The sequence below is a fragment of the Cyclopterus lumpus genome, chromosome 15 (genome assembly GCF_009769545.1).
Source record: "Cyclopterus lumpus isolate fCycLum1 chromosome 15, fCycLum1.pri, whole genome shotgun sequence".
Taxonomy (NCBI): Eukaryota; Metazoa; Chordata; class Actinopteri; order Perciformes; family Cyclopteridae; genus Cyclopterus; species Cyclopterus lumpus.
Genome location: NC_046980.1, coordinates 15891636 through 15904696, shown reverse-complemented (window position 1 = coordinate 15904696; position 13061 = coordinate 15891636). Strand labels below are relative to the sequence as shown.

Here is a 13061-nt window from a genome sequence, read left to right as displayed (position 1 = left end):
CAAAAGAGCCACTGGCGCACCAGGGTTTGTGGTTAACGCAGGCAAAAATTATGCATTTTCCATACAGGATTCTGTTTCTCATGATTTATTCAACAAAACAAAAACAAAGAAACTCCTAATGCTGCTTCTCCTGCTTTGATCAAAAAAGCATAGGTCTACCCAGGTGCATGCTGGTCCTGCACCTGTCTACTCCTATGTATAACCCCAGGTGCACACAGCGCCTCCCAATTCCTAAACGAATGAACAACCAAAAGACTAAGTACACCTAAACAACAACAAATAATTAAACAATCAAAAGAAAAGCTATGCTAATATATATACAAAACCTCTAGAATAATTAAACAATACTACTTGTAAAATAAAATAATTAAATACTAACATCAAATAAAAAGCTCCTACAAAACAATCTTATCCGACCGATAACGTTGTTTGTTTTCAGGGGAACGCAGGCAGGTGATTGGAGGAGCGCAGGTTGTGGGCGGGAGGAGCAGGTCTCCGGGTCCGGTTTAGGGTGCTGCTGCGGCGCGAGGTGCGACGTGGAGCGGGCAGAACGAAGTATTTCTACAAGCGACATCCAGCGACACCATGAGAGCAGACCACCCGCTTCCAGCTGACTAATGCCGAACACGAGGCGTTGATTGTTGGAGAAGAAGAAGAAGCCGGCGACATGGACGGGGGCTTGACTATCACGTTGATATCGGTGGCGATGTTTGTGGGTTGCTTTGCACTTGGATTCATTCCACTGTTGTTCAGACTTTCTGAGGTAAGTGTTACTTTTCTTTCTTTTTCTTTTCTTTTCATAAACACCCGGAGATAATGTTGTGTTATGTTCTCACGAATGAGCCAGGTTATTATTATTGTTTTTTTTTTTTACATGGAAATCTGCTCCAGCTGCTTTGCCTGTCAAATGGATCACAGGGGAAAACAATCCCTCTGATCAGCTGGCATCACGTGTCAATCCACAGAAAAGCCTGCAGTTTGTCTCCATCCTGGGGGCAGGACTCTTGTGTGGGACCGCTCTGGCCATCACCATCCCTGAGGGAGTGGGCCTACTGGAAGAGTCGTGGAGAGGTGAGCTGGGCATACACACACGAAACACTACCTTACCTTCCTGTATTTATTTTGGACCCCCTTCCAAACCGTTGTCCTTGGTTGTCTTGCCAACTGATCACACATAATCCACCCCATCCTCACCGCCTCTGTTTCTAACCCATCGAGATGAGAGATGTAGCACGTGGGGATGAAAGTGGGCTATTAGCAGCCTACTTGCTGTTCTGCCTTGTCTTTTATGTCGATTTGATCAAAAAGCTCTTCCCGTCCTTCATCTTCTCTCCGCAGCCTCCTCTTCCTCCTCTGATGTGCCGCCCATTCTGAACGCCAGTGAGAAAAATAGAAATGGCTCCGCCACAGAGAAAGGCCCTGCACCTCAGTTCCTCATTGGGCTGGCGTTGACTTTCGGGTTCACCTTCATGTTTGTGGTGGATCAGATCGGAAATTACCTCTCCACGCGGGGCAAGTCGGCCTTTTCATTTGGCTGAATGTCAACAACATATCTTTGTATTTATCTCCACAACATGTCCGCAATGTCTCATTTCAGACTGGACGACTCGTTTGCCAAACACTGTCGGCATCACCGCCACTTTGGGACTGGTTATTCATGCCGCAGGTACTTGTATACTTTTATAGTCCTTAAGTACTGGACTGTTTCTATTGACTTGTGTTTGCCCTGAGCTCACAAGATGTTCCAAGGAGATCCGGGCCACAAAGCGCTGCAGTTTGTTTTCTCATGTGACTCAGCATGTGATTCCTTCACTGTTTGAGTTTTTAACATTTTAACATGTCCGAAATGCTTTCTACAGCACAGCCCGGAGGCTTCCGCTCGGTTCAGATTGCATGCAAAGACGGATACATCAAACCAGACTCATCCATCGGTTTGATGTAATGTTTGTCAAGATTGTTGAGACCGTTAATAATACAAAATGTTTGTGTTTGTGTAGCTGATGGATTTGCTGTGGGTGCAGCTGTGGCCACGGGTCAAGTGACCGTGCAGGTTATAGTGTTTGTAGCTGTGATCCTACACAAGGTGAGCCTCCCTGACAGAACATTGCAGTGACATAAAGTAGTGCCAGACGACATGCAACAGAAAGCACAATAAGACCTGACCATCTGTCTTATCTCCGACAGGCGCCTGCAGCTTTTGGGTTGGTCTCATTTCTGATGCACGCTGGCCTTGAAAAGAAGTACATTCAGGGACATCTACTGGCCTTTTCAGCGGCAGCACCGATACTCGCTGTCACTACGTATTTCATATTACACGCAGTAAGAAAGAACACATCAGACGTCTTGTCTCTTATTATCAGTTGGTGCTTTGGCATTTTTTTTTTGATTTGATGGGTTTGTGTCCACAGTCCGGCCCTTCGGCTCAGAGCCAGTTCAGCGCAACAGGTGTGGGGATGCTCTTCTCGGCCGGGACTTTCCTCTATGTGGCCACGGTGCATGTTCTCCCCGAGGTCAGCAGCAGCAGGACGGGCCAAGCCGAGGGCCCCCATCAGCAACAACTGGGGCTACTGGAGAGCCTCACTCTGATCCTCGGGGTCGGGCTCCCGATGGTGCTGGCTCTCGGGCTGCACGCCGACTGAGAAGGAAACGTCTGGTCCATTAAGTGAAGCGCAGAGGGGGCACAGGGCCACTACACCTGGGGAAAAAAAACCTTGAGTTCACCTCGCTGTGTTTTAGTTTCAGTGAAACTCGCCTTTAAAGTCCAGCTATTGTTTGAGTATCAAAGTGGGTGTAAATCATGCTAATGCCATGCTTTGTCATTGTGGAATGAGTTTCCCTTCCAAGAATGGCAAAAAGGGTGTCATTGTTTGCCTTCTCATGGCCCTTTCACCAAGTCAGTGGTGAAATCAGTGACTTGATACATTTTGAACAACCAAATAATCTGATACTGTAAGAGATCTACTTTGTTATATACTCAGAGTCAGACTTTAGGTCTGTAAATGTGTAACATACAAATTAAATTCTTTTTTTGTTGTGTGTGTGCAATCGTATCTTTTATTTTATTGATATAAAGCTGAGGGTTTTTATCAGCACAACTGACGAAACCTCTTGGATGTGAGCTGTGACACTATGTAGGAAGTCCAGCAGCTCTTTAAAGCTGTTAAATAATCCTTTTAGTTTTTTGTTAGTGGGGAAAAACAGATATGAAAACAAAAGGCATTTCACACTTTATGAAGTACGATGTATTCATTAAGATGTAATAAAACATGTAAATATAAAGTTCTAAATACTCCATTTATTATGGCCCAGAGCAGAAGAAGACCCATTTGAAAACAGCTCTTGTGTTTCTTCTATTCTACACAAGCAGATGTCTTTCCACTTGAGGTCGTGAACTACGGGTCTGCTTGCATCTTGTGATTCAAAGCGTTGCTTAATCTGCTCCACTTTAAACAAAGACATTGTGTTTTAAAGAGTTCTAGCGAGACCAGAAAGGACAACACAATGGTCTGGCCTCAGAGCGATGTAGCTTATCTCATATCAAACTCCTTAAAGTCTTCCTTGAATGTGAATGGCTGCTCATATCAGATCCAAAACACTGGTGTCAGCCTTCAAGCAGACTGAGTTAACCCTTAATTCTGTGGACTGCCTAATTTTCAGATAACAACTGTCTTCTAACTTCATTTTAGTTGATCCCGCATCCCCCTATCTAAGCATTTATATTTGGGGATTGATAGTGAATCACAGCACAAACTGCCTTGATTTGATGTGTGTGTTGAAACAAAACTATTTTGTGCTCCCAAAGCTGAGCTGTTTTATACGATAAAGGATTTAGTTCTAGGGGTAAGAAAGCGTAAGAATATCAAGGTCAGTCAATCAGAGGCAGAGTCGGGCAGGTCATTTATTCTCCATCCTAGAAAGAAAGAAATATGGCGATGGGATCCAACGATAACTCACTGGGGTTACAAGATGATTACAAAAGAAAGAAAAATTAAGTTTATTCTATCAGACTTTTTTGTCGTAGAATATTTTGATATATCAAAAAGCTTAAATCCATCTGGTTGAATTGTTCACGGTTCATTGACATAATGCAGCCTGACCACAAGACAGATCTTAATGCGGTCACAATACAACAATAGAAAGACTGCTGTAAGCACTGCTTAAATGTTTCGTCTCCAGATGGGAGGTCACTAGTCAGACCTCCACTGTTTCATTCAACTTTCTCTCACAATTTCATGCGGCTCATGGAGGCGGTCAGCTGAGCCTCCAGGGCCATCTGATCAAAGGTCCGCCTGTGTGTCTGCTGTCTCACTCTGTCCCTCATGTGGAAGGAGGCCCGGGCCAGCCTGTGCGCCTCCTCCTGGATCTGCTCCCGCTGCCATCTCAGCCTCTCCCTCCTCCAGTCCTTCATGAAGACGCAGCCCTCCCGGACCTTCCTCGCCGCCTCCTCCTCCCGCTGCATCTCTTCTCTCAGCCTCTGGTGGCAGAGCTGCCTGTGTTCGTTGAGCCGGCGGGTCTGCTGAGCCCGGGCCATCTGCTGGGCCGACGCGTGCACGGCGGCTCTCTCCGAGCGCCGCTGGCTCAGCTGACCCAGGATCTGTTTGTGTGTGTACTGCTGGTAGCTCTGCAGCGTGGCCCTCTGCCGCGCTCTCCGGACCTGCTCCTCCTCCCGGACCGACCGCTCCTGCAGCTCCCTCAGCCGCGCCTCCACGGCCTCTGTGTGTCTCTCACAGGAGCGTTGCAGCTTCTTCTCGAGAGTGCTCCTCATACGCGCCTCCTCTTCCTCCGCCTGCTGCTCCACCTGCTGTTTCAGCAGGATGTGACGCAGCAGCTCTCTGCGATTCCCCTCCTGCAGCCTTCTCCTCTCCTCCTTCTCCCGCGACCCTTTGCTCCTCCTGGCCCTCTGCTCCTTCTCCGCTGCCACCCGTCTCTCTCTCTCTTGCTCACTTTGCTCCACCTCCACCTTCTCTCTCAACAGCTTCTCCTGGTAGCGTTTGCGCCCCCCTGCCTCTTTCTGCATCGCCTCAGTCCTTTCTCTGCGTTGCCCCTCCACCTCCTCTCTCAGCCTCCTCCAGCGGTCTTCTTGCAGCAGTGCCTCCTGCTCAAATTGTCCCGCTCTCTCCTCCTCCCGGCGCTCCCGTAGCCTCCTGCGGGCCTCCAGCTCCTCGTGCCACCGCCGCATACCCTGCCTCAGTTTCTTCCCCCTGTTTTTGTCGGCCTGAGCCCGCAGGGCCTCTTCGTGCCTGCGGGCCTCCTGTCGCTCCTGTTCCTCATGCTGACAGAGCTTCAGGCAAGTCTGCTCCTCCTGGTGCTTCACCAACATGAGAGCAGCTATCTTGCGGTCTCTCTCTGACACTGTGACACGCATCTCTTTGTTGATGTCTTTGGTGAGCCTGTCCAGCTTCCTCTCAGTAGCCGGGGTGTGCCGGAGGTCTCCCAGGCTGAAGGTGCAGACCGTGCTCCTGTCTCTGTGAGAGCAGGAGGACCTGCTGGCAGGTTTCCCCTTAAAGCACAGATCTGCATATGTGATGCAGTCCGTGGTCTCCCTGTCCCCTGTGTGATCCCTCAGCTTGTTGACCGACACCACTTCCAGGCCCGACACTGCTGCATTAGCGCCCGGCCACCTGTCGGCCGCCCGGATAATCCTCCTCCTCTCCTGTCGGCACATTTGTAAAAGCTTCAGTCTCTCCCTTTCGTAGGACTCGTGCATCACTCTCATCGCCTCACAGGGCAACGCGCCGCTCCGCTCCGCGACGAACTCCTTCAGCGATTTGATTAAAAGTTCAACGGGTTTGACTCCGAGTCGCGTGCACGACTCCAGCGAGCGCGGGCTCGTTAAGACGTACCGACTCCTCTGTGCGTCAGCCGAGTCAAAGTTGTCCAGGTCCAGACGGGGCCCGCGGGACATGGACCTCAGCGCCCCCATTGTGAAGCAACTAAATGTGCTCCACCTTGCTGCCGGTCCCGTGCTCTCCTCAGGTGCTTCCTTTCGAGGTCACGAGGGGATTATCTGCTGCTGCTGCGTCTTTCCAGAAGAGCTCATCTGCGTCTCACTGTCTCTGACCTCAGATGACCTCACATGATCGAGGTTTGAATTGTTTCCCCCTCTCGCTATTTAAAGCAGCTTTATTTACACAAATGCGAGAAAATGTTCAATCATAGCATATTGGAAATGGTTGTCCTTATCTTTGCTGGCAGCCAAATAGCCTTTGACTTGATTTAACAAATAAGTATAATACATTATATGTCAGGACTTAAGACTCACATGTAGCGTAGGCTATTACAATTAACGTTAGTAAAATAATATGATATGGTCTCCCAGATAAGCCAACAGGGCAATATAATGGCAGATATATATAATTGTAGTTTGAAAAGTTAAGTGATATAGCTAGTTTTAATATATATATATACATAACTATATATATATATATATATATATACATATATATATATATAGTTATATCTATAGATACCTATAGATATATATATATAATATATATATATATATATATATATAATATTACAAATGAATTTATATTTAAATTGTTTAATTAATTTGAAATACATTGTACCTCAGTTGTTACTAACTAAACTTAGTGCAATTTGTGAAGGTGTCAGTTTCAGGCTGAACAGTAAATCTCCAATAATTGAAGTGATGTTATTTATTTATTTGGCTCTGTAGGCCATTGGCATGTCTGCTCCAAGTCTTTAAGCACTGTGGACACCTTTCATGTTTTTAGGAGATGTGGAGAGGGTTAAGGATTTGATAACAACATCGCTTTTTTTTTTTAAATAACATTGTTCAAATGTTTACAAACACATTTCATATTGTGCCATATGGGTCCCCAGCTTAAAGTCGGCCCAGTTTTTAAAATTGCTTTAATTGTTAATCTCAAAATGTGGAGATATAATGAGAAGGTGTCATATTATGTAGCTACTCCTTGTGTGTCTGTATTGCGGTCATACTTCTAATTTGATTTGAGTAATTACAAGTTGTAATACATTTGAATTATCCCGATGTTATGCATTTCCTTTGTTATTTATAATTTTTCCGTGATACTACCATTTTTATCGGAATGGAATTTTTCTTTTGATTTCACGTTCAAATGTCAGTTTCCTTTCTCAGTTAAGAAATGATCAGTACGAAACTGACTTCGACCTCTGCTGCGGACACAGTGCAAGGAACGCCTTCCGCCCGCCAAACAGGTACACATGCGGAAGTTATCTCAGACAAACGGATCGATCGGGTTTATCAATAATCAAAGCCGCAGTGAGTTTACTCTCACTGTGACCTTTGCGCGTTCTTTGAGCATGCATGTACTCGCGCGCGGTTACGTCGTTCACACAACTGGGTTTGCTAGCTAACATCAGCTAACGTTTGCTCAAATCAAAGGTTCACTGAAAGGAACTAAAACGAGATCAACACGTACGTGTTTACGTTACGATCCGGCAGAAGTTTGCTTCAGATTTAGCTGATAGCCGAGCATGCTTTGGGGTTTTATATATTTAGCTGCCTCGGTATGTTTGTCAACCGTGCATCAACATATTTGCATTTGACACCAATGGTGTGGTTTGTTGAGATGCAATGTAATCCTTAGGTAGTTAACAGCTAACATTAGCTATGGTTGGTTCCACTATCGTTGGTTTCACTTAACGCGATGCAGTCCGACATTAGTAAGTCGAGTGCATGATCATCAACTACATCATGTGAGAATACTTGTATTTAATCTAATACATAGCCTTATAACATACGTCGTATAAGTCTTATAACACTTGTAAGAAGCTATAATACAAGCACTGTTTTGCGCTTGGCCTAGCTTCCTCGTTAATGGGTGGCGGATTTCTATCTTGACTTTCCTCACGTCTTTGGCTGCACTTTAGGAAACCAGTTATGACGGTTACGCACTTTGCAAAACAACAACTTGAATCAGATTGTCTTGATGCTTTTTTTTCTTCAAAATGTGTGGCCACAAGGGAGTGAACTAAGCTACAGCATGCACACACATACTGTGTCTCGAGTGATGCTGGTTTCCCCTCTAAACGTGTTTCCCCTCTCGCGACACGCAGCTCGTCCACTAACCGCCTGACGTTAGAGATGAAGAGGGCCAAAGGAGGTGGCGATGAGGACGGTCCCCGGCAGAATGGCGCTGCTGGCCGAAGGAAAGGAGAACAACAGAAAAGTGACGCGGATGATGGCGACTGTGACTTCGGCGCAGGCGACCTGCAAGAAGACGACAATGACCCGGGACTCAGGAGAGAGATACGGAGCAAGTACCGAGACCTCATCAACTCCGTGCAACGTACGTAAGACCGGCGGGCAGGTTGGGGCGCCAGCAGAGGACGGCGATGTCGTTTTGTTTGTTGACACGTCTTTGATGCGTTTCCCTCTAGAGAATAGAGAAGACATGCTGAGACCCTCCAACAACAAGCTCACAGAAGTTTTGGAAGAGGCGAACAAACTTTTTAAAGATGGTAGGTTCAGATTTAACTGGTGACTCTTAAGTTGCCTGTTTTGAATTCCTCATTTACATAAACTGTAGTGTTTATATTAGAGTATCGATGGTCAGACTGCTTTCCTTGTGTCCCCCGGCAGTGCGGCAGGCGAGAGAAGCAGCTCTGGATGCCCAGCTCCTTGTTGTGGCCACAGATCTGGGGAAGGAGAAAGCCAGTCAGCTGTTCGCTGAGGGCACTGCTTTTGATCCCACTGCTTTTGCCGAGCATCTTGTGAGTGAACTTATTGTTTATAGTATTCTATAACCGCATACATGCATAACATCTTGGCACACACGAACATGCACCACTGAGGTGCCGTTACTTGTATGAAGTGGCCCTACACCGATGAATCAAGTCGGCCAGCGTTAATTCTTTACAGTATTTCATACCTCAGTTTCAAGTAGTCTGAAACATACTTGCCGTCATTATTTTTATTTAAAACTGGGGAGAAGGATTTTTCCTCTGAATTAGTCCGAAACGTCAATAAAGAGCAGTCAAATAAATGGTTTGAACCTTTTCAAGACCACAGAAAGATATGATTCTAGCTTTATTGTGATAACTACATTTACACATGCTCTGAAGTCAGCGTTCTGTACCTCTCAACTCTTGCTGTTGTCAAAGAAAAGTCTCACTTAGGGACACTGACAGACTTTAACTTTAACACAGTGTGTTATTGTACAACACAGAGAGAGCCCTCACAAAGGAAAGGAGAAAAAACATGGAACAAATGCAACACATTAAGCAACATATTTAACTTGCAACTATAACGGATGTAGAAGTTCTGAATAGCTTTTCAATGTGAACACCAAGACAGTGGTCATGTGGAGATCTCTCTGCTTCTCGGACAGCTGTCCTTCATGGGTCTCAACCGACTAGAAGACGGGGAGGACGAGCAGCAGAACGGAGGGGCAGTTGACGGCTACCTGCCCCAGGATGCGTGGCACAGAGTGGCCCGGAGAGCACAGTGCTGTGTCAGGGCAGCACCCTCCTTCCACTACATGTAAGCCCCTCGGCGTTGGCCTTGGGTTTATTACAATTGTTTTTATTCATAGGTTATTATTGCATTGTCCCTGGTTATGTACTGTCCTTCTGCACTGCTTTCTGTCTTGGACATTTTCATTCCTGCGTTATTCGCTTCATCAGGATGGGTTCGTTCCACGCGGAGCCGCCGCCTCCGAAGCAAAGGACAGAACGGCAAAGGAAGGCCCCTGGAAAGGAAGCCAAAAGGATAATGCCTACTCAGGTAGCTGAACATACACCACTCTTGCTGCACTTGAAAACAAAACAAAAAGGAAATCATGTATTTATAATAATTAAATTCTTCAGCCAAGTAATGTAGTTCTTTAGTGATATTTAGCAGAATGGTTGCCAAGTGGAACATAGACAGTGGAAAGCATGCCTAAAGATTGGAGGGATTATTAACATTCATCAGGGTATTGCCATTAAATGTGCGATTGTTAAGGATGTGTCCGTGTTAGCACTCTTCTTTGCTGTTTTTTGATTCCGGACTAGAGCGTTTTAATCATCGCAATGGGCTCTCTAGTATATCTAACATGAGGAAGAAGGGGAAAAAAGTTCAGAATGTTTAGTTTAATCTTAACCACATTTGTATTAACCACTGGCAATTGTTATGCTCACTTTCCTCTAGCTGTTGTCACTTGCCAGCATGATCCTTTTTGTTCCAGTGTAGCCCATTTACTTGCTGAGTAATAAAACTGTAACATAATACTGCGTTCATAACTCGTTTGATTGTAGAGGTTGTTACAACAGGTTCAAATGCAGCTCAGCCAATCGTAATCAAGGGCCGACACTATCTGTTTCATAATTATTTTTTAAATCCAAGAAATCCGTGAATATAAATGTGGCAGCCTTTCATCAACCTAGAAAAGTGACTAAGTCAGTCAATAATCTTCAAAACGCATCTTCTCTGAGGGGGTTTTATGTTCCAGCTGCTTACTGCATTGTGTTCATGTTGTCCGTCAGCTGAAGAGAATGGAAGGCTCCCATCAAGAAGCGACGGAGAAAGAGGTGGAAAGGATCCTGGGATACCTGAAGAGTTATTACCAAGATGATCGTGAGTTGAAAGCCGAGCTCACAGACATTCACGTTTCATCATCGCGTTATTATTATGTGCTCACGCGCGCCTCTGTTTCTATCGCAGCAACATCACCGATTTCATATTACGAGTTCGTCATCGACCCCAACTCGTTTTCCCGGACAGTTGAGAATATTTTCCACACGTCTTTTCTAATCAGGGTGAGCTGCCTTGGCTTCTGTTTGTTTAAATGGCGCTGTTCTGCCCTCTAGTGACTGTTAACAGGTGTGACAATGTTTTCTGTGTTTTTGTTTCAGGATGGGTTGGCACGGATGCATATGGATAATGCCAAATTGCCTTGTATAGGTGAGAAGATGGAACACTTTGTTGAATAAGTGAATAACAGAGAAAACGTTTTTAGGCCAATTAGTTTACCAGTGTTGTGTGTTTTTGTGTCTCAGCACCCGTAGAGGAGGGAGAGGTGGAAGCTGGAGGATCACTCAGCCGTAAACAATGCATCGTCTCTATCAGCCCCAAAATATGGAAGGTTAGCAAGTAGCCTTAACACAGAGGACTTAATCTAGCAACGATATCTTGTTTTTTGCGTCTTTGATCATGATTTTAATGTTCCAACTGTTTCCCCCCCCCCCCAGGAGCTTATAGAGGCCTTCGACATCAAAGACACAATGATTCAGCCTCTAAACACACATAATGAGTGATGGACCCTGCCACTTTTCATTAGATGACACGGAACATGGTTTTTAGGTGTGTAAATGCTTTTTTAAGTTGTATAAATAATACAGACAAATTCTTCAACATTTTCAAATGCCAAATTTCAGTTTGTATCACTCTTGTAAACGCATAGCACAGTGATACTCAGTTGTACATTTTATTTTTATTTCTACTTTTTATCATTTTTAACAGTTTTATTAATAAAAAGAGGAATGAGAGAAAGCTTGTACTTTGTTTAATGTATTTATGGAATATGAGGGAATGCTACGTTTTGTTTGTATATTGATTTTTGGGTTTGTCAAATCTGGGTTAACTGGTCAACCTCCTGCATTAAAGGTGCTCAATATGAAATTCAGAGCACATCTGTTGCCGACACACGGCTCTACGTGGTGACGGCTCGCAGCTAACAGACCGCTAAGTGTTTAGCTGGAGGGGAGCCGCAGGGTGGGTGCTACGCTTCAGCTGTTACTGCTTTAGGAGCGCAGTGCAGAGTGGCTGCCATGAGCTAACCAGCAGGGCATGCTCACATGCACTAAAACGCACCACCCAGGCGGCCTGGCTGTGTAAAAGGAAGCACAGAGAAACTCAGATTACAACACACACGAGGAAGAGCGACTTCATTCGCTGCTCAGGTAGACATTACTCCACTGTGTCTTCACAGAGTAAATATTTGTTTGCAGCTGTATTGATGTTCTGAATATCATACATCCATCCATCCATTTTCAATACCGCTTATCCTCATTAGGGTCGCGGGGGCGCTGGAGCCTATCCCAGCTGACATAGGGCGAAGGCAGGGGACACCCTGGACAGGCCGCCAGTCCATCGAGGGCAGAATATCATACAGAGAACCTTTAAATATTTACGAGACGCAGAACAAACAGCACGTGTGTGCATATTATGTCCACGACTATAATTGTTTTTACATTTATTTGAAAATTAAGACCATTAGTTCTGTTCCCCCCTCCATTGTGTAATTTTCCATTTCCAAGAAAAAGACCACTAGATGGTTAAACTGGTGGTTAAAGTCTTTTGCTACCTTGGGAACACACATCTCCAGGATTCATGTTTCTGCTGATTGTATCAATATGTAAGCTAGTGTGGATCAAGCAAAACACAAAATGATCCCCCCCTCGCTCTGTTTTGTCTGAGTTAACTTCTCCGTGATCTGATTTAGTTGGATGAACACACTAATATCATTGTGCCTTCTCGTCATGATGATATACCATCATCATCTGGGTCTTTTAAAGGGACAGGCACCCTTTATGCTGCCTCCCCATTGCTTCCTCTCTGCCTCTCTGAGCATTTTTTTCCCTCCAAAGCAGCGCTTCAGTCACACCCAGGCAGCGATGTGAGGCTGGAAACAGAAGCTCCCTTTTCTCCACACTCGTTTGTTGAGGTTGGATTCCTTATGTAATGTAGGTTTTTATATAACGATGGCTTGAAAATATATGTCACAGGCGCACCACGGGCTATGCAGTGCCGTGCACTTATTAGTCACTCAGACACACACTCATACAGCCACAGAGGCGTGCACGCACACTCACTCAGCAGCTCCAGCAGAGATAGATCTGCCTTTCCTGGCGATGTCTTGACTGACTAATGATGCAGTTCTGCAGAAAGGTGCTCTGCAAGCCTTGTAGTGCCAGAGTCACTTCACCAGAGGAGGACATGGAATACAAGATGGGGAGCTGCATCGGAATCTCACGAAGACAGGTAAACGGGAGGAGAGGGAGGATGCTGAGCAGAGGCTGTCTGCGGTGTAACATCAATGCCTGTCCGACTGAGCAGGAGACGCAGTAGCTTT

General features: G+C 45.5%; 3 protein-coding genes across 7 annotated transcripts; 2 read left to right on the top strand and 1 right to left on the bottom strand.

Annotated features, from left to right (window-relative positions):
• The first annotated feature begins 454 nt into the window (after positions 1-454).
• LOC117744068 (zinc transporter ZIP9) lies at positions 455-3045 on the top strand. Its single transcript, XM_034552159.1, has 7 exons — positions 455-763; positions 966-1071; positions 1339-1512; positions 1598-1666; positions 1998-2083; positions 2185-2319; positions 2409-3045. The coding sequence occupies exons 1-7, from the start codon at positions 668-670 to the stop codon at positions 2637-2639; spliced, it is 897 nt and encodes a 298-aa protein (XP_034408050.1). The 5' UTR covers positions 455-667; the 3' UTR covers positions 2640-3045.
• Positions 3046-4026: 981 nt separating this feature from the next.
• On the bottom strand, positions 4027-6337 carry LOC117744145 (coiled-coil domain-containing protein 177). The gene has a single exon (XM_034552271.1). It carries the CDS (start codon positions 5921-5923, stop codon positions 4223-4225), a length of 1701 nt encoding a protein of 566 aa, XP_034408162.1. The 5' UTR covers positions 5924-6337; the 3' UTR covers positions 4027-4222.
• A 755-nt stretch (positions 6338-7092) lies between these two features.
• Positions 7093-11486, top strand: nsmce4a (NSE4 homolog A, SMC5-SMC6 complex component). 5 transcript variants are annotated; one of them, XM_034552717.1, is made up of 11 exons: positions 7093-7203; positions 8065-8297; positions 8389-8469; positions 8591-8721; positions 9339-9490; positions 9634-9733; positions 10474-10564; positions 10652-10746; positions 10843-10891; positions 10987-11072; positions 11179-11486. In XM_034552717.1, the coding sequence occupies exons 2-11, from the start codon at positions 8093-8095 to the stop codon at positions 11242-11244; spliced, it is 1056 nt and encodes a 351-aa protein (XP_034408608.1). In that variant the 5' UTR covers positions 7093-7203; positions 8065-8092; the 3' UTR covers positions 11245-11486. The 5 variants fall into 5 exon arrangements, with proteins under 5 accessions (XP_034408608.1, XP_034408609.1, XP_034408612.1 ...); XM_034552718.1 differs by having other exon boundaries at positions 7199-7267; XM_034552721.1 differs by lacking the exon at positions 7093-7203 and adding an exon at positions 7311-7423.
• The last annotated feature ends 1575 nt before the right edge of the window (positions 11487-13061 follow it).

Coding starts and splice junctions, on each gene's coding strand:
- LOC117744145 (XM_034552271.1), bottom strand. CDS start 5,923: ATGGGGGCGCTGAGGTCCATGTCCCGCGGGCCCCGTCTGGACCTGGAC.
- nsmce4a (XM_034552716.1), top strand. CDS start 7,685: ATGATCATCAACTACATCAT. Junction 8,470..8,590: donor GAACAAACTTTTTAAAGATG/GTAGGTTCAGAT, acceptor GTCCCCCGGCAG/TGCGGCAGGCGAGAGAAGCA. Junction 10,892..10,986: donor TGCCAAATTGCCTTGTATAG/GTGAGAAGATGG, acceptor TTTGTGTCTCAG/CACCCGTAGAGGAGGGAGAG.
- LOC117744068 (XM_034552159.1), top strand. CDS start 668: ATGGACGGGGGCTTGACTATCACGTTGATATCGGTGGCGATGTTTGTG. Junction 1,072..1,338: donor ACTGGAAGAGTCGTGGAGAG/GTGAGCTGGGCA, acceptor TTCTCTCCGCAG/CCTCCTCTTCCTCCTCTGAT. Junction 1,513..1,597: donor AAATTACCTCTCCACGCGGG/GCAAGTCGGCCT, acceptor GTCTCATTTCAG/ACTGGACGACTCGTTTGCCA.